Consider the following 19,709-nt stretch of genomic DNA (forward strand, 5'->3'; position numbering starts at 1 on the left):
AGATTCTGAAGTTCTAGTGTCTCCACTAAATCGGTGTTCCACACAATACCTGAAATGACACAAAAAACAATCTATATTACTATGACTATCAATAGAAGAATTTGATATTACTATCTTCAATGTTTAAGAATACTGATGCTTCAGCCTTAACAAAACCAGTAAACAACGCTACTTACTGTGTAAATAGAAAAACACCAGTCCAGAGGGAAATATGAAGTTATGTACTCACCATAACGTTCCATCTGAGTAGGTATCTTCATTTGTCTGCAACCTGTGGGATACGGATCCGATCTCGGATCCGAGCCGGCAACTTCTATCATAGCATAGATCTGAGCTTCTACCTCCTCCCCCTTACCCATAATCCCCTGCCTACTCTAAATGACCTCAGATCAAGTTTGCCCCATAGCACAGCAGATAAAAGTGTCCCAATGGGAACATATGCTAATAACACAAGAACGATCATATTGGTCAGGGGGAAGGAGGGGGGGATGGTTGCAGACAAATGAAGATACCTACTCAGATGGAACGTTATGGTGAGTACATAACTTCTTAATCTGAAGTAGGAACTTCATTTGTCAGCAACCTGTGGGACAGAGTTCCCAGCTACCTAAATCTTGGGTGGCCTTCATGGAAGGATATTCCGGAGCACCGCAGAGCCAAAGGACGCCCTACCTCGGGAGACCACGTCTATTTTATAGTGGCTGATAAGGTGTGAGATGAAGCCCAAGTGGCTGCGGAACAAATGTCATCCAGTGGAACCCGAAAGGCCGCAGAAGTGGCAACGGCCCTAGTAGAATGAGCATGGACTCCTTGAGGTGCAGGCCTTCCCGAGCTCTGATATGCTAAAAGAATACAACTCGAGATCCATCGAGAGAGAGAAACTTTAGAAACTGACTTTCTGAAATTACTTTTGGCAAAGGAGATAAACAACTGATCGGATTGCCTATGATCAGCAGTTCTATGGATATAAAAACGTAGTTGTCTGTGTACGTCTAAGGAATGTAGCTTGTACTCTCCTTTGTTATGAAAGTTTGGAAAAAACACTGGAAGATTGATAGATTGATTGATGTTCGCTTCTGAAGATACCTTAGGTAGAAAGGATGGATTGATCCTGAGGTAAACCCTATTAGGGTGAAAGACCAGATATGGTGGTTTGACACAAAGAGCTTGCAATTCCGACACTCTTTTGGCTGAAGTTATGGCCACCAAAAAGACCGTCTTCCAAGAGAGAAATTTGAGATCAACCGTGGCCGCCGGTTCGAATGGGGGACCAGTCAAGGCCTGCAAGACTAAGGATAAATCCAATGGAGGTACCACCTCTTTAACTGGAGGCCTAAGGAGGAAGGTACCCTTGAGGAAGGTCTTACACAGTTTGGAAGTGATGAGGGCCAGACTCTTGCCCCACGTGATAGTATGAGATTGCTGCCAGTTGTACCTTGACTGTGGAAGAACTAGCCCCCTGGTGAAAGAGAGAGGTTAGAAAATCTAGAACAGACGATATCGGGGCTGTAAAAGGGTCTAAACGACGGTGTTCTGCCCAAATGGTGAAGCGTTTCCACTTACTCTGATAAACCTTCCTGGTGGAAGGCTTGTGAGCTGCTACAAGAATAGCTTTGACCGGTGATGAGATCCCGGGAGTCCTTATGAGGAGTGGAACTAGAGCAACCAAGCCGTCAGCTTGAGGTTGACCAGGTTCGGAGTTGGAAGACCGAGAGGGTGAGAAATGAGATCCAGAATGGGATCCAGAATCCATGGTGGATACACTAGGTAAGACCATAGGTAAGGGAACCACGTCTGACGAGGCCAGAATGGGGCAATGAGGATCATCTTGCTCCCCAGCTGCCTGGCTTTCTGTTAATAATTTCAACATCAGGGGAAGAGGAGGGTAAGCATAAAGCAGACCGGGAGGCCAAGCATGAACTAGAGAGTCTCTCAGGGACTCCCCCGGAGGGGGGATCAGAGCCAATGTCGTTGCATTTGGTGTTTGAAGGAGAGGCAAAAAGATCGCAACAAGGTTGCCCCCATCGGGCAAATACTTGCTCTGCAACTCGATGGTTGAGAGACCATTCGTAAGGAGTCAGGATAGTACGACTGAGCCTGTCCGCTAGAATGCTGGACCGTCCCGGAATGTGCGTTGCTATGAGAAAGCGGTTGGTGGAAATCGCCCATTCCCACACTCTCATGGCCTCGCGGCAAAGGGGGTAAGACCTGGTTCCCCTCTGTTTGTTGATGTACCAGACGACCGACATATTGTCTGTCTGTACCGCAATCGTCCCTACCGGAAGAGAGCTGTGTAGTGCCTGCAACGTCAAAAGCACCGCCCTCATCTCTAGGACGTTGATATGCAAAGAGGTCTCTACGTCATTCCATGTGCCTTGGACTGTCCTGCCTGAAAAATGCCCCCCCACCCCAGGCGAGAAGCGTCTGTGGTCACTGTGTCGACTGGTGGAGGTAGTGAGAAGGGACGTCCCGTGTGGAGGTTGGGAGACTGGAGCCACCACAGGAGCGATCTTCTGCAAACCTTGCTTAAGGAAATGGGGTGAGACAGGGACCATTGTACCTGGAGGGTCCACTGCAGAACCCTCATGTTCAACCGGGCCAATGGCAGCAGAGGGATTGCAGCCGCCATAGATCCTAGGGCCCTCAGGATCAATTCCGCCAAAGGAGTTTGCAGCTGAAGGATGGCCTGCACGTGCAACATCAGGTTCAGAAGCCGATCTGGAGTCAAGAACGCAAGCATCTGTCTGGAATCCAGTCTCGCCCCTATAAAATCCAACACCTGTGTAGGGATGAGAGGATTTGGTCATGTTGATGGTTAATCCTAACAGTGGAGCCAATCTGAGGAAATAATCCCTGCATGAACAAAGTAGACGCCTTGTTGGGGCTGTGAGGAGCCAGTCGTCCAGGTATGGAAAGACCTGAATTCCCTGGAGTCTCAGGTGGGCCGCTATTATCGCTAGGACCTTGGTGAACACCCTGGGGGCTGAGGTGAGACCGAAGGGGAGGACCCTGAATTGAAAGCGACTGGCTCCCAGCCGGAAGTAGAGAAACCGCCTGGAACGCCTGTCCACTAGAATGTGATAGTACGCATCCTTGAGGTCTATGGAGCACATCCAGTCGTCCTCCCGCAATAAGGGGAGGACGGATTGCAACGTGACCATTCGGCAGTTTTCTTTGGGTACCGCCAGGTTTAGGAGAGAGAGGTCGAGGATGGATCTCAAGTCCCCCGTCTTTTTTGGCACCAGAAAGAACCTGGAGTAAAACCCTTATCCGACTTGATCTGGGGGGACGGGCTGGATGGCTCTTTTTTGCAGAAGCTGCTGAATTTCTGCAGCAGCCGCCTCCCTCTGACTGGGTGGAACGTCGGAAAGGCTTCTGATTCTGGGGTTTACAATAAAGGGAATTTGGTAACCTCTGGATATAATACAAAGCACCCAGCGATCCGTTGTTATGGACTCCCATTTTGCTAGGTGCCTCAAAAAACGCCCCCCGACTGCCTCCAGAGTGGAGCAGTTGGGTAACCCCTCAGGGGTTCTGCATGGGCCTCTCAGAGTACGGTTCTCTGGACCCAAAATTCCTGGGACCCCCTCTGCCTCTGGGGCGGCGTCCTCCCTGTCCTCCTCTGCCACGAGAGGACTGGTTGTCTTGAGCAGACTGGGATTGATGCGATTTTCAGAACCACATCTTCTTCTGACCCTTTTGGTTCTTGGAAAAGGACCTCTGGGGCGCAGAGAAGCGGACTCCGATGGCAGACAAGGTTTTCCCGTCTTTCTCGCTCTGGACAAGAGTGTCGCGAACGGTTTTGCCGAACAGTGCAGAACCATCAAAAGGGGCATTCGCGAATGATGCCTTAAAGGGTTCCGAGAAGTTACAGTGACGGAGCCAGGCCTGCCTCCTCATGACAAGCTTGACTCCGCCTGCTCTAGCGGCTCCCTCCGTAGCATGAGACAACAGCCGCATAGAGGTGTTAGAGATAGAGCGGAGGGTGGCTATTCGGGAGGAGTACAGATCCTTGTCTCCCTCCGACATGGACCCTGGGGGGGAAGCAGCGTATTTCTTAATTAGATCCCGCTGCATCCGAATAACGTGTGCCATGTAGTTCAAGGCCCTCACAGAGAAGGTTGTTGAACTGAAGGCCCGCTTCCCAAGATGGTCCATCGCGCGAGACTCCTTGCTCGGAGGATGAACCGTGGGGCTCTCCTGAGCCCACTCTTTCTTGGTGGCTGCAGCCACCAACATGGCATCCACAGGGGGACCTCTGCTCCAGTGTGATCTCTCTGCAGAGGGGCTCAAAATTTTGTCTGGACGCTTGGGAATCGGCTCTACGGTGTCAGGTTCCTTCCAAGCCCTAGAGGATATGAGATCCACCAGGGGGTCGGGTGGAGGGGACACCCAAGAGGTAGATGGCCCTGCCTCAAGGAATACGGACTCATCAGAGGAAGCCTTGGGGGCAGACCACCCACCCCTGATTTTGAGCATTTCCATGATGTCTCCAAAGGAGACATCCTCGGGGGGTGACCTAGGGGAGCCTTCCTCTTCATCCAAGTCCGTATCTTCAGTGAGACTCTCAGGGGAGTCTATGTGCCTCCTTTTGCACTTTGCCTTGTGAGGAATCTCCTCGGGGGGGTTGTCCGAGGAGTCCTCACGGGCTGTATCCTGTTCCACTGGAACTCCTAAAGGCGCTGAGGCAGGCTGCCCCGAGGGCCGGATGAGGGGAGCCAGGACCAGATGAGAAGGAGTGCGGGAGGGAGCCGAAGCCAGGACCGGAGGCCTGGAAGCACTCGACAGTGCCTTCTCCACCGCAGCGAAAGCCGAGGGGGAGCCGGTCTCTGATGGATCCGAGATCCGACTCCCACTCGAATCTGAAGCGGGGATCGGACCAGGCGCCGAGAACGTCGGATCCGAAGGACCAGTGTGCTCTGACCGGTACGGAGCCAAAAGCACACCTAATCCCTCGGATCAGAAGCTCGGCCCACGGCTCCGAGAGGTCGGATCGAGGGAGCAGTCGGAGCCGACGTGCCCAGCATGGTCGGCACCGACCTACTCCCGGATCCAACGTGGCTCAGCTCCGAGCGCTCCGAACCCGGAATGCGGGTCGGAGAAGGAGCTATAGGAATGAAAAAAGGGGTCGAGCTCCCCCCCGGAAGGGGGGGGGGGAGGAAAGAGCACTCCCATCTGCATCTGGGCCTGGATGAATCTCCTCATCATCCGGTCCATGTCCGCATCCGACATGCTAAAAGTGGACCTCCACCGAGGCAGACCTGGAGTGTCGCCTCGATGACCTCGACGGGGACCGGATCACCTCCTCCTCGGGTCCCGGGGAGAAACAAGGGGATCGGATCAGAGGAGGAGGAGGAGATCGAGAAGACTTGGATGGAGAAGCCCTCTTGGCGGGCGGGGCCGATGAGGAGTCATCGGCCCGCAGCTTAAGGTGCTTCTCCCGACGCTTCTCTTTCCTGGCCTCCCTATCCTCCGGAGCCGAAGAGGGAAGTTGAGTCCCGGTCGGAGGAAGGGAGGCAGGAGTGACCGCTACCGGGGGGGGTAGCGGGCACCGAAGTACCGGAGGCCGAAGCAGAGTCTGGGGGTAGAAGGCCCGCCAGAACTAGCTTCGACCTTCGATCCTTGAGTGCCCTGGGGTTGAACGCCACGCAACCTGAAGAGAGGTGTTCAACCCCAAGGCACCTAACGCACCGAGTGTGGCCATCAGCCGGTGAAAGCTTGTGACCACACTCTGTGCATTTCGAAAAAATGGCTTTAGGGGCCTCCGACATTACTACAGTAAAGCACACTCACTAGGCCCCTAACACTCAAGTCACACACACACACGCTACGACCAGCGGGGGAGGGAGAAATATTTTAAATTAAATTTAAGCTGAAAGCTAAAATAATAATAAGATTAGTGTAAAGGGTAAACCTACCATGCACACACAATCACTCACTCAGAAAGAAGAAAGAAAAAACTTTTTTTTTTTTTTCTCACAAAAACGCTAAGAGCTCTGGAACCTAGCTGTTGCTTGAAGAGCGGCAAACTAGATCTGGGGTCATTTAGGGTAGGCAGGGGATTATGGGTAAGGGGGAGGAGCTAGGAGCTCGGATCTATGCTATGATAGAAGTTGCCGGCTCGGATCCGAGATCGGATCCGTATCCCACAGGTTGCTGACAAATGAAGTTCCTACTTCAGATTTTTTTTTTTAAATTAAAAAATAAACTGCACAACATTTAGAAGCCTACGTTATTTACTTATTTAACATTCATTTACCAGGAAAGTCCGACTTAGAACGAGCCAATTTTCAAAGGAGACCCGGGGAGAAACGCTCCAGTTGCACGTCGTTGTAACATGGGAGGAAACCAGAGCACCCAGAGGAAACCCACACAAATGAAGGGAGGGCATGCAGACTCCACACAGAAGGCACCCCAGCCGAGAGTTGAACTGGAGAACCTCTTGCTGTTAGTCAATGTTAACAGCTGCACCACTGAGCCATCCTGAAATAGGGCCATGTTCTCCAATGTATAAGCAGTTAATGTAATTCAGGTACCTTTGTTCTACAAACAATAAGTACTCTAAAGAAATGGTATGCAAACTACTCGCCATATATGAAGAGCTTCAAAGGGTAAAGGACTATGCATGCAGTCTACTCTTTCTTATGTGACCCCTCTTTACAGGTTCCCAAAATACTCAATCTTTGCACTCATCCTTAACACTAAGGGTCATCACTGCACACAGGAAGCAGATATGCACTCTTCAAACTTGCAGTTATTTTCCCAGTTTCAAAAGAGACCCAACTTATTAAGAAGCAATATGCAACAAAACAAAGATACAAGCTTTTTACCTTCTTACCTCACCTTATTACCTGGCAGACAAATGTGTGGCATGTCTTCATGTATGGAGGTTTCTCCTCATCTCTACCAGGATTACACAATGTGTTTGTATGCTACCCATGCATTACCCATGATTACCTCATCTTGCATACATGCAACTTCTATAAGCAGTTTGGTAGAATGCATACTCACTGCCAGTTACACAGGTTCAACTGTTCTTATTGAGAATGGTAATAGGCCACTCAAAATGGTATCCACTGTTGTTACTACAGATGATACAGGATATGCCCTAAAACCATGGCTGATAACTCCATCCAAAACCCCTAATACTGTGGCTGATGCAACCTACAACATTGTGCATCTGCAGATTAACAGTGTCAAATGTTTGTTACAATTCCTGAATGCACACTTCTGCTGCATGGGCACATCTGGTGGGGCACTACAGTACACACCCAAGATATGCAGTTAGCTACTCATTGACACTTGCCACGTTACACAATGTGGTACTACAGAAGTAGGTGCAACATGGGAACTTTGCAACTTCGCTTGATAAACCTGCTGCAGCAGCAGAGAAGTTGAAAGAGTAGAAGAGACCAGCTGCTGCGGTTACACCATGGAGGAGTTTTATACAATATGTTGCAGTACCATTAAAAAGGTGGCATGTGGTCCACAACTACATCTGCAGGCACAGTCCAACTCTCCAAGCCTCAAAAGCATAGCACAGTCTGTGTCAGCATCAGTACTGCACAAAAAATAGTTTGTATTTTTTTTTCCCTTGCTTGAAAGATGTTTCAGCCCATCCAGGACCTCACACTAACTGTAGCTATGGTAGCTGGACAACCCACTAGATTAATACATACATGCAACAGTTCTTACACCATCTTCCAGCACATTACTGTCCACACCCAGTGTCCGAATGGAGAGATGAAAAGTCAGCAAGCAAAGGAGGGTATTAGTGCTGAAATTGAATTCATCGTCAAGTCTTGGTAAATACATACACGAGGTGGACCTTGTTTTTCACAAAATCTTACCAAGGTCACACTAATATATATAGACTATTTATATAGCATATATCATGGGCAAAAGTAGGTCAAAAACTAAAAAAAAGATAGCTGGGTGCACAAAACCCAAGATAAAAAAGTGCCCAATCCTGCTAGGTGCACTGGTGCCAGGACTGGAAAAAAATGACAGTGTAGAATCCTCAAAATACGGAAACATTCCTACAATGGGCCAGGCCCAGGGGGAGGATGGCCCCCTGCTGTAGAAGGAAGTAGCAGTCCACAAAAATCACAAAAACTGACAGGCCAAAGAAGAGCCCTAAAGACAATAGAGTGGACTACTGAGGGTAAGAAAGAAATTATGTATTGTTACTATTATGCAAGAAGTCCAGAATTTCCAGACACAAGATATACAAAATGATTAAGAGATAAGTTAGAGGGAAAACAAAATACTTCTGCAAGAAAAACCGTCAGAAGCATCAAATAAAAATTTGTGGACATTAATACAACAGATTTTGAAAAACAGTATATAGATCAAGAAACTTTGACCTGTTTGGAAAAAGAAGCCTCTGAAGAAGTACGAAAATGTAAATAAAACCTAGAGATTTTTGAAAAGGATAAAAAAGAAATATGGACATAGGAAAGAAAGATACTTGATATGATGCAATATTTATGCAAAGGCAAAAGCCAAATTAATGAACATAAAGAAGGCAGCCTCAAAGATATTCAAAGAGAAATACAGGCAAACACATCCAGATATGGAAAATTTCACAATAAAAAAAATATCACAAAGAGGAAATGTAGAAAAGATTAGTACAGTAGAAGTAAAAAAAATAGAAGTTGAAGTTATTGAATGCCTGCAAAGTGAAGGATTTGATGTAGAAGGCCCAACACAGGTTACATCACAGCATGATGGGATAAATCCCGAAAGTAAGGAGAAACAGGAATATCAGGAGACATCTGAAGAAGAAATATGGACATGGGAAAGAAAGAGATTTAATATGGTGCAATATCTATGCAAAGGGGAAAACAGAGCTAATCAATACAAAAAAGAGCAGCACCAAAGATATTTGAACAGAAATACAGGCAAAGGAAGTCAGACATGGAAAACTTTATAACAAAAAATAAGAAGACAGAGAGAAAAAAAGAGAAAAGGAGATCAGTAATGGAGAAGTTAAAGAAAAAGAAACTGAGGTCATGAAGTACCTCCAAAGTGAAGTATTCAGTGTAGAAAATCTAATTCAGAAAGCACCACAACAGGACAGAGCAATGGAATTCCAAATTAAAGGGAAACCAGTGGAATGAGAAGCAATTGGTCAGGTGCCATATGAACAAATTTTGGAGCCTTCCACAGAAACCAGCATAAACATTCACTTGAAGCTAGACAGCAAGGGAAGGAACAGGAAACTCTGACGCAGTTAATGCTGAGGAGAGATAGGCCAGTGAGTTCTCATATGACAGAGCAACGGATGGCACAAGATGAAATTAAAGATGAAGATGCAATGGAACTTTCTACAGAATGCCCGCAGGAAATGGAAAACAAAAATGTGCCCTCAGTCTAGAAGAAACTGAGCTAACAGAAGAGTTGCTTGACTTAACAGAGACAGACATATAAAGATCAGTGAAGGAAATAGACTGCAGAAGGTCAATAAAAACCCCAAAAGTCAGAAGTTTGATAAAACAAATGAACACAGTAATTAGGACTGTCCATAGAGATCCATGCAATATAACAAAAGCAATATAACAGAAGTAAACAGGATATATTAATGTGCAGCTAAATTAATAACTGATAAAGTTCTACCACAAGAACATGGAGTAGTGAGGGAGAGAGGGGAGAAATCAAATACTATTATAGAAGTATCAAATAGAAAAAAACTATAAAGCAATTAAGACAAGAAGTGCCACTATTAGAAGAGTATAGGAAAGGGAACAGATCAACAAAAATACTCAAAGATAGATGTGATAAAAGCAATGCACAGTACTAGAACAAATCAGGATCTATCGTTTACTATCCCAAATAATAAACTAAAAATTTCTGCACAGGCGGAAAAACTTGAAAGATACGTAGACAAACATAAAGGAAAAGTACAAAATAAGTAATTTATTGATGACCCAAAAAAGTTTTATAGAGAATTGGGAAATAAGGTAAAAGGAATTAAAAGACCATCAAAAAAAGAAGAAATAGATACATTTTGCAGAAGTATCTATGAAGATCCTGTGAAACAAAGATGCTAAATTTTATTTATTTGTTAACCGGGGGTGTCTGACTGAGCCGAAAAGGCCCTTTTTCAGCAAAGGCCTGGGGAGAAAAGCCCCACACAGAAAAATTACAGATACATTTAGATATTTAGACATGCTCAGTATACACACAAATTACAATAGACATGTTTTTACAGTGGTATGCAGCACATCAACAGTTACAGTGGAGAGGAACAAACAAGAAAATATTAATTTAAAAATAAAGGTAATTAATAGATTTTTGGTGTACAGCTGAAATTTGGAACATAGGTATAATACATACATAGTACACAAGTACAGTACATACATTGTACATTAGCCAGTGTTTGTAAGAGTGAAAACTTTTATCAAGTACTCTAGGTTTAGTATGTGTACCTTATCCGCTTTCACTAGCCTGGGGAGCAGACTGCCAACTTTGCTTGGGATGTTGCCTAATGAGGTTTTAAAGGAGGCTTTGGATAGAAGTAAAAGAAAGAATAAAATGTTTAAAGGTACAGGATATGAAGTGGGATGAAATAACAACTGGAGAGACTGAAACAAAGTTAAGAAAAGCCTCTAATTGGAAAACCCCAGGCCACGATGCAGTACCTAACTTTTGCTTAAAAGTATTAACATCTTTGCATGAAGATTTAGCCATGAGTAAGAATTATTTATATGCGTACCCCGAACAGACACCAACCTGGCTAACAACAGGAAAAACAATGCTCCTACTCAAGAGTGAACCTGTCAGCTACCCTAAAAATTATAGACCAATAACTTGTCTTCTGATTACGTATAAACTATATGCTGGAATTGATGCAGACAGACACAGTTTATAGTCATTTAAAAGAAAGCACAATCATGGCAACAGAACAAAAGGGCAACAAAAAAAAAGTCATACTGAACAAAGGATCATTTATTGTTAAATAAAGTCATCGTGGAGACCTGTAAAAAGGGGAAGAATTTAAGTATGGAATGGACTGACTACAAAAAAGCATTTGATAGTATCCCACATTCATGGATAAGAGTGCTTAAAAATTTATAAGATACACCCTACACTGATTGACTGCATTACATTGACCATGAAACAGTGGCAGACCACTTTGCAATTAAGCCATGATAAAGGACAACTTATTACTCCAGGGATACAAATCCAGGGTGACTCTGTCATCACTGCTATTCTGCCTTGCCCTTAATCCATTAAACTGTCTACTTAACAGCTTAGGTCATGGCTATAATTTGGCTCATAGAAAACAAATTGCAAAGACTTATCTTCTCTTTGTTGACAATTTGAAACTGTATAGTTCATCAGATGAGGAAATGAAAGCACAATTGTAAGTTGTCAAAACTTTTTCAGATGATATAAGAAGGTTATTTGGTCTTAATAAATGTGCAAAAGCAATCTTTAAAGCAGGAAAACTGCAGCACCAAGAAAACATCAGTTTGGGACAAGAATATAATATAAAAACGTGAGCAAGGAGGAGTGCATAAATATTTGGGAATTAATGAAGGATCAACAATAAAACATGAATAAATGTGAATAAAACTTCATAAAGAGTACTTTAGAAGACTTAAATTAATCCTAAAAACAGCACGGACATCTAGGAACAAAATCCAAGCTGTAAACCAATTTGCTCTTCCTGTCCTAACTTACAGTTTTGGAATGACGGACTGGTCCCAAAATGTACTGGATAGATTAGACAGGAAAACGAACAAATGATTTATAAAAGTCAGTGCATACCAAGATTATATACTCCCTGTTCTGAAGGGGGATTGGGCTTCCTTGAAATTGATTACATGTACAGATCTGCAATTATGGGACTCCACACATATCTGCTGACCTCACAAGACCCAAACATAGTGAAAGTTTTGAAACATGAGAATAAATCTAAGATGACTGCCCTGCTTAGGCTAGCAGAAGCATATTGGCGTCAAGCAGAAATGGAAATCAAACCACAAGTAGATAAAAATAAGGCAGCAACTGAATGTGCCAAAAAACAAAAGAAAGAATATAAGGTGAAGGACCAGATGAGAAGGCAAGAAATGTTGAAACAGCATATATATATATATATATATATATATATATATATATACATAGCTGCAAGTAGAGAAAATTTCTGGAAGAACCTCATATTGATCAGAAACCAACGCAGGACTGGTTATGGAGAGGCAAATTCAAACCAACAGATGAAAGGTTAATATTGGCAGCACGAGACAGTGGGCTATGTACACACTGGTTTACAAAGTCCATTGAACATGTGGGAGAAACAGACAAATGTAGGTTTTGTAAAACAGAACTGGAAACAGTTGCACACCTCATTGCTGGTGCGACATACTAATGGCAGGAGGACTGTATACTGAAAGGCATAATAATGTGGCAAAACTGTTGCACTGGGGATTCCGCAAACATTATGGTATTGAAGTGGCTGAAAAACACTGGAAACGTGAGCACAAAGCATCATAGAAAATGATGAAATCTACATCACGTGGGATCATCCACTGCCAACAGTTCAAATGACAAATGCTAGAAAACCGGATATAGAGGTCCAAGAAAAGAAGACAAAAGTAGCACTGATCACTGAAATCACCACACCCAGTGACTACAGTGTCTTGCGTACAGAGAGACACAAAGTCAAAAAATATCAGTATTTACAAGCAGAAACAAGAGCAATGTGGAAGAAAGATACCCAGATAGTCCCAACAGTAGTAGGCACAACAGATCTTTTAAAAAATAGTCTACAATCATATTTAGATATACTACCAATACATGTAACTCCGTACGAATTGCAGGAGTCATTACTGGGCACATTGCGAGTGCTGCAAAGAGCACTTTTGGTCAACATCAAATAGTGAAACAATATTAATTTCATGAACCTTAATCATACCTCGATTTAGGAATGGGGTCCATTCCCATCATGGTAGTAGAAACCCAAAAGATCTGGTGAAATTAAAAAGGGATAAACTACCTACCTTAATGACCACTATTTTTTTTTTTTTTTTTTTTTTTTTTTTTTTTAAGTACTATTAACCAGATACATTAAAATATTGAGGGATCTCCTTACAGTAGCTACTTCTGTTGAACAACAAGACATTGCACTCTTATAATATAGTATCCACACCAAATTCTATAAAACAGAGCTGTCACTACGTCATGTTTTATTTGCCCTGGCCTGGGCTGTGCCTGTAAAGGATTCTTAGACCATTTCACTTGGTAATCAGGCCAGTTACTGAAAATCAAAAAAATATTAAAAAAAAACTTATCTAAGGCACGAAGTTTTACATATGGACTTCCCTCATACCTGATGCCTACACTGCTTCATGGAGTGTGGATAGTGTCACTTGTGTACAACAGATGCCCAATAGCACATCAACATTTATAAATCTTCACTCAAGTATAAAGTGCTACATTTCACGCCTATCCTGTATTCTCAGATGTTTATTAAGATTTTGGAGGAAGATATGGATATGTTTACTGTTTTGAATCTTTTTAACTACCCCGATATGTTTCCTCAACCTGGTGCAGGAATTACTCTTTCACCAAATGACCTTTTTACAAATTCTGAATTTTTCTCCTCTGCACCTACCAGTCATCAAACCTTCATCTATCAGTTGTGCTCACTCATTCCCCCCATGCTAGGCATTCCCTAGTGAGAGTGAAAGCTGACCACAGAAGGCCTACATACAACCAACCAATTTGGTAGTTTGTGTTCTCACCTACATTCCAGCAATGAGGATGTACTTATTTAGGTGTAAACACACCTTTCGGTAGGGATGGATGAGATGCATAATCATGGGCTGATTGAAGTCTCCCCCCATATATATAGTTGAGTGCCACATCTCTGGTTAGCCTTGCTTCAGGGCTAGTGGAACAGCAGTGACAGGTTGCTTCACATCAACTTTCCAGAACCAAGGACAATCTTCTCGCCCCTGTAGTAACACCCGAGGTAAGAGCATCATCTTATAAGGCTACAAGAAGTTTATGATATGTGAACAAACAATGTAGGATGTTCTGAAGTTCCTCTTTCTGGGAGCCACATGGTTATGGTAGCATGACTGTGACCAGGACATGACACACATGGCAGTTCACATTCCCATACGATTAGGACCAGTTCACATTCCAGTGCAATCAAAGACCACTGTGGACAACCACAATCACTGTTCAAGTGCAGTTCTAGAACTGTACCTCATTACCTTGGCAAAGCTTTTTCCAGGAATGGTACACACTGAAGATCTATCTACAAGTCAAGTGAGAGAAAAAAAAAGTTCTTCCAAGATTCTTTTCTACACGGCAAGGGGAAAACTTGCAGTGGACTAGTTCTCACTAGACTGGAATGCAATGGTAGTTTCCTGTAATCCTTGGACTCTAACTGAATTATATGATTTCAAAATAAAAAGGCCAAAGCTTATTCTGGTAGACCTCCTTGATGGATCAAAAGGATGCAAGTTCAAGCACTTCATTGTGGGCTGTGCAGGAACAATTTAGGTTGGATCATACATGTTACAGATGGCTGGGGGACAACAGCCATCATCACATAGAATAGCTACTTTAGCTCCCACTACTCATTACAGCAAATACAACAATACTTCTGAGGTACAGAACTCTTGTCAGGAATAATCACTGAGGGCACACTAACAGCCACAGGGGGTGTGGCTAACCCCTGGTCCATAGTGGCCCTAGGTGCTACACCAGAAGGACATGGGGTAACAGAAGTGATCTAATGAACCACCTTTGGCCATAGCAGAGTCACCCACATGCGGCTGAAGCAAACTGCTAGCCTGTTGTGGTGGAAAAAAGCTGTTTGCTTAATTCTTTCTTTTTGTGGTTGGAAGAAGGACCAACTGTGGTACTGGTAGACTGTCGCATATGGTCAGTCTGAAAAAGGTGCCTCCTTCCCAGGGAAAACAAAGAGAATAAACCAGTAAAAATGTAAAGTTGATATAAGTTACTTTCTGTCTCTCAAAAACACAAGAAAAAAACACTTAATACATGTTTGGCAGCCTCCAAAAGTAAAATAAACACAATCTCTCCACAGAAAAAAAAATGTTTTTCAAATACTTTGGGGCAATCCATTAAAATACAAACTCCTAGCTTAAAAATATCTTTCCCAAGCAGGAATATACAATAGAATATTACATTTTTATGTGGAAGAGTCTTCCCTAAAGGCAACTCATCTGTGCAGCAAAGGAACAGCCCAAGCAGACAGTCAGTCCTTGAAAGCCTGCAGAAGAGTGCTCTCTTCAATGGCAATAAAGCTCTAAAGGGCTTGGCACTCAAACCTGTCTTTTTAGGTAGCTTACCTCAAGCTGCCTAACAGTTTGAGCACATGGTAGGTGCCCTAAAGCTTTGGAGGCTGGCTACCTGTTACATCCTTGGCAGGATACAACCCATATAGCTAAGGCCACTGCAGCAGATAAACATCTACCTTTTGAAAGAACTGTGGCAGAGTATTCCCTCAAACTACCAGCACAGCTTAAAAGAAAAGTCCATGTGCGTCTGGTAGACAAGAATTCTGAATGCTACAGAGGAAAAATAGAAAATTCTCCTATCAAATTTGCCTAATATTTTGCCATCTTTCTCTGCAGGTGAATAGTTGGTATTCTCAAAAGTGACTGAAGAGACTACACTAGAGGAACTCAAAGAAGCAAGTGAAGGGTCTGAGAAACCATGGCTGGTCACTGCATGCTGACTCACCAATGGCTGAGGCACTGCCTCTGACCGCAGCAGCGGCATTTTTTTTTTTTTTAGGTATTGCGGGATTAGAACCAGAAGACCTGGAGTGAGTATCTATGCTACAGCTAAGGAAGAAGTCTGACTGCCAGTAAGCACTGCTGGAAAGAGTCATTCAAAAGGTAAGTTGTCAAACAATTATTCACAAACAGCACTCGCATGCACTTCCCTAAAACAGTTCCCTTTTCAAATTAAAACACAAATAGAACACAAAAAAAAACTGTCAGAAGCAAAATATCTGTCCCTGACAGAAAACACAGCAGGGAATTTGTCATGAAGTGTATACAAGCATTTTACACACACATACAATTTCTTGGCCTATAAAACTCTTCCTGTTCCTTAAATTTACAGAAATAATGCAACATTTGCATAGGATATACACATTATCACCCAGATATCAAAAAACAAGCTCTACGCTAAAAACTGCAGTCCTTAGCCAGAAATGTCCCATACTGTGAAACAATACTGGGTTACTTAAAAGGGGGAATACTGCTTTTAGTCTGGGGGGGAAAAATAATATTTTCTTAAAAGGGCAATATTTTGTGTGTGTAATTATTCCACTGTGGGGACTTATCTACCAGAAATTAAGCTTGAGGTTGACAGCTGCTCCTGTGAAGCATCTGAGCTGCTTTCTCTTGAAGCAGCAAGAAAGTACTGAAGATTTCTACACAATGACTGCTAATTTCTCTCAAAGGGACTAGCCAGCCAACAGTAATGCTGTACCACGTGTGTGAGGGAGCCAGAACTATGTGAATCTGGCTTGCTGTATCCCACACAAAAAGCAATCCATCTAGCCAAAAGGTTACTGAGGTCAATGAACACTTGTTAGTGCCTTGTTTATTATTCTAACAGAATCTGTTGCAGTAGGACAAAGCAACTTAAATAACTGGATGGCTTGGAATATTGCTGGCCTAGTAATGCTTACTGACTGTAGATCATTTAGAATGGTGGGTTAATCACTGAAAGTACGGACAAACTCTTTGATCCTAAGTCTGAAGGACAGTACCAGCAACAGACATTACTACAAGCAGATTCTACTTGTGAATTACTATTTTCTACTTTATGCTGCTTACTGTTAAATTTGTGCAACTGCAATGCACTGTTGTACTACAATTGTTCTGCAAATTTTTGGAAGCTGTACTCTGTTGTCCATTAGCTCCACGTAACGCAAGTTTTACTTCATTAGAAAAATGTCTCCAATAAAATCACACTATTTAAATACATTGACTAACTCGCCAAATCGTGACATCCAATCACTTTATATAAAATAAATCATGTGAGAAAAAACTAATGTTTAATAATTACAAAAGTAAAAACTTTTAACAGAAAAAATCTCTGTTCATCACTTAAAAACTGCATTTATAATTTTATAAAACTTTGTATTTTAATAAACATTTAATTTCATTAAGACCAAGAAACTGATTGGTCTTTAATTTTATCTGCCATATCCGCTCTCAAGTTTCCAAAAAATCATTACAACCAGTGAGAAATCTATCTTTGTCTACCTATTCTAAAACTAAAAAATTATATTTCTTAAAATTTAAATAACTTACACTATATTTAGCAAGGGAATTATTCATGTCACAATCTTCAATAGCTTTCACATGTTCCCTAATACAAATTCTCAATTGTCTGGTACTTTTACCCACATAAACATGTGCACAGGAACAAGTAGTTAAGTTTATGTCGCTACAACTAAACCTTTTCTTTAAAGAAAAAGTAAACTTTAAATGTTCCAAGTAAAAACTGCTGACATTATTTATATAATGACATTATTTACATAAAGTACAAGAAAACATGCCAGCTTTAAAACAAAGTTCTAATGTTTTTCCCCAATACCAAATTCCAATAATTTCTTAATATTAGGAGCCTTTTTATATACAAAAGTGGATTGATCGCCCAATACTTTAAATCTGAATTCCCTTGGATAATTTTCAAATTGTTTTAATATTTTTAATGTGGGAACTATCCACAGACATAACTAAAGGGAAAGTCAAAGATTTGTTGTTGTTTTCGGTAATTATCTTTAAAGGTAATAGCTTTAATGATAATGGGTGGAACATTTTTGATCTTTTTCCAAAACAACTTGATCTCTAATTAAATCTATTTTGTTGTATAACCTCTCACCAAAAACAACTGTTTAATGCAAGTTGCTTCCTTTAAAAAATCTTGATCATTACTAGTTAAACTGCTGGCTCTTATTAACAGACCCTTGAAAATATTACATTTCATAAAACGGGATGGTTACTCCAAAAATGTAGATAGCTGTTAGTGAAACACTTCTTTCTAAAAGCAGCGGTCCCAAACAACTTGTCCTTTAAATTCAATTCAGCCATTACATCAAGAAAACTAACATCAGTATCAAGCCCACTGATGGCAAAATTTAACCAAGGCACAGTCTTATTGATCTGTTCTACGAAATTGTAAAATGCCTTTTTCGTGCTGTTCCATTAAAAAAATAGTCTATGTAATGCCTAGAAAATCTGACTTCAGTAAACTGTTCCATTTTACTTCAAAAAGTGAACCTCCCACCAACACAATACCAGTTTGGCAAAAGCAGGTGCGACTTTCGCACCCATAGCCACACCTGAAACCAGTTGGTAAATGATGGTTTGAAACTGAAAAAATTGTTTTTTAATATTAACTCCAACAATTCAGCAATCAGGTTCACTTTAATATTGTCTACATCACAAACAAATAATTTTTGACAAAGTCAATGCCTTTATCTTGATCAATGCAAGTATAAAGGGCACCGACATCTATCGTACATAAAAATGTTTCTTTCCCAGTAAACGGATTACTTTTGAGGGAATTTAAAAAGTCCTAGGAATCCTATAGGTAAAAGGCACTTTTTTTCTACAAGGCGGTTTAAAATATCTAAATAACTGGAAATGGTAATGGTTTTAGGTTTTGAACTGGAAACTAGGTTGGAATGGAGGATTCGTTTGGTCTATGTATTTTCAGAATGCTGAAAATAATTCCTAGTTCAGGTTCTTTTACAGTTAAAAAGTCCAAAACATTTAACGGTAAATAGCCTTTGTTAAACAATTCAAAAAGCTGAGTTATCAATAATGTTGAATATTTTCAATACAAAACTTTGGTTAACTGTCTTATAACTAGAAGTACTTAACATTTGTCATATCACTTTGATACTTGACATGGTCCATATTCAGCATTCCACACCCCTTGTCAGCCTTCATAAATCTCAATTCTCTGGCCTGCCGAGGAGAATTTAAAGCTTGTTGCTCATTTCTGTTGAGACTATTATATACAGATACAGTGTATATAAAAAGTTTACACACCCCTGTTAAAATGTTAGGTTTTTGTGATATAAAAAAATGAGACCACAATAAACCATTTCAAAACTTTTCCCACCTTTAATGTGACCTATATAGCCTGTACAATTCAATAAACAAATCTGTTAGGGGAAAAAAATATAAAAAAATAAAAAACGTACAATATTTGCTGGTTGCACAAGGGTACACACCCTTATAATACTTTGTTGTGTGTGCACACCCATAAACTAATACTTTGTTGAAGCACCTTTTAATTTAATAACAGCATTCAGTCTTCTTGGGTAGGAGTCTTATCACCATGGCACATCTTGACTTGGCAATATTTTCCCACACTTCCTTGCAAAAGCCCTCCAAATCTGTCAGATTGCGTGGGCATCTCTTGTGCACAGCCCTCTTCAGGTCATCTCACAGATTTTCTATTGGATTTAGGTCTGGGCTCTGGCTAGGCCATTCCAAAACTAACTTTCTTCTGGTGAAGCCATTATTTTTGTTGATTTGTATGTATGATTGGGGTCATTGTCGTGGTGAAAGGTGAAATTCCTCTTCATCTTCAGCTTTCAAGCAGATACCTGAAGGTTTTGGGCAAAAAGTGACTGGTACTTGGAATTGTTCAAAATTTCATCCACTTTGACTAAAGCCCCAGTTCTAGCT

The 19,709-nt window shown here is 42.0% G+C and overlaps 1 protein-coding gene across 2 annotated transcripts in view; it reads right to left on the minus strand.

Annotated features, from left to right (window-relative positions):
- The window catches only part of SDHA (succinate dehydrogenase complex flavoprotein subunit A), an 803,000-nt gene that overhangs the window by 250,745 nt on the left and 532,546 nt on the right, over positions 1-19,709 (minus strand). For both annotated transcript variants that reach the window (XM_044065115.1, XM_044065116.1), the window contains exon 13: positions 1-49. This exon is cut by the window's left edge and continues 82 nt beyond it. In XM_044065115.1, the coding sequence (XP_043921050.1) occupies positions 1-49 (49 nt within the window). The remainder of the gene's footprint in view (positions 50-19,709) is intronic.

Source organism: Protopterus annectens, chromosome 3.part0, assembly GCF_019279795.1.
Source record: "Protopterus annectens isolate FY-2018-M chromosome 3.part0, PAN1.0, whole genome shotgun sequence".
Taxonomy (NCBI): domain Eukaryota; kingdom Metazoa; phylum Chordata; order Ceratodontiformes; family Protopteridae; genus Protopterus; species Protopterus annectens.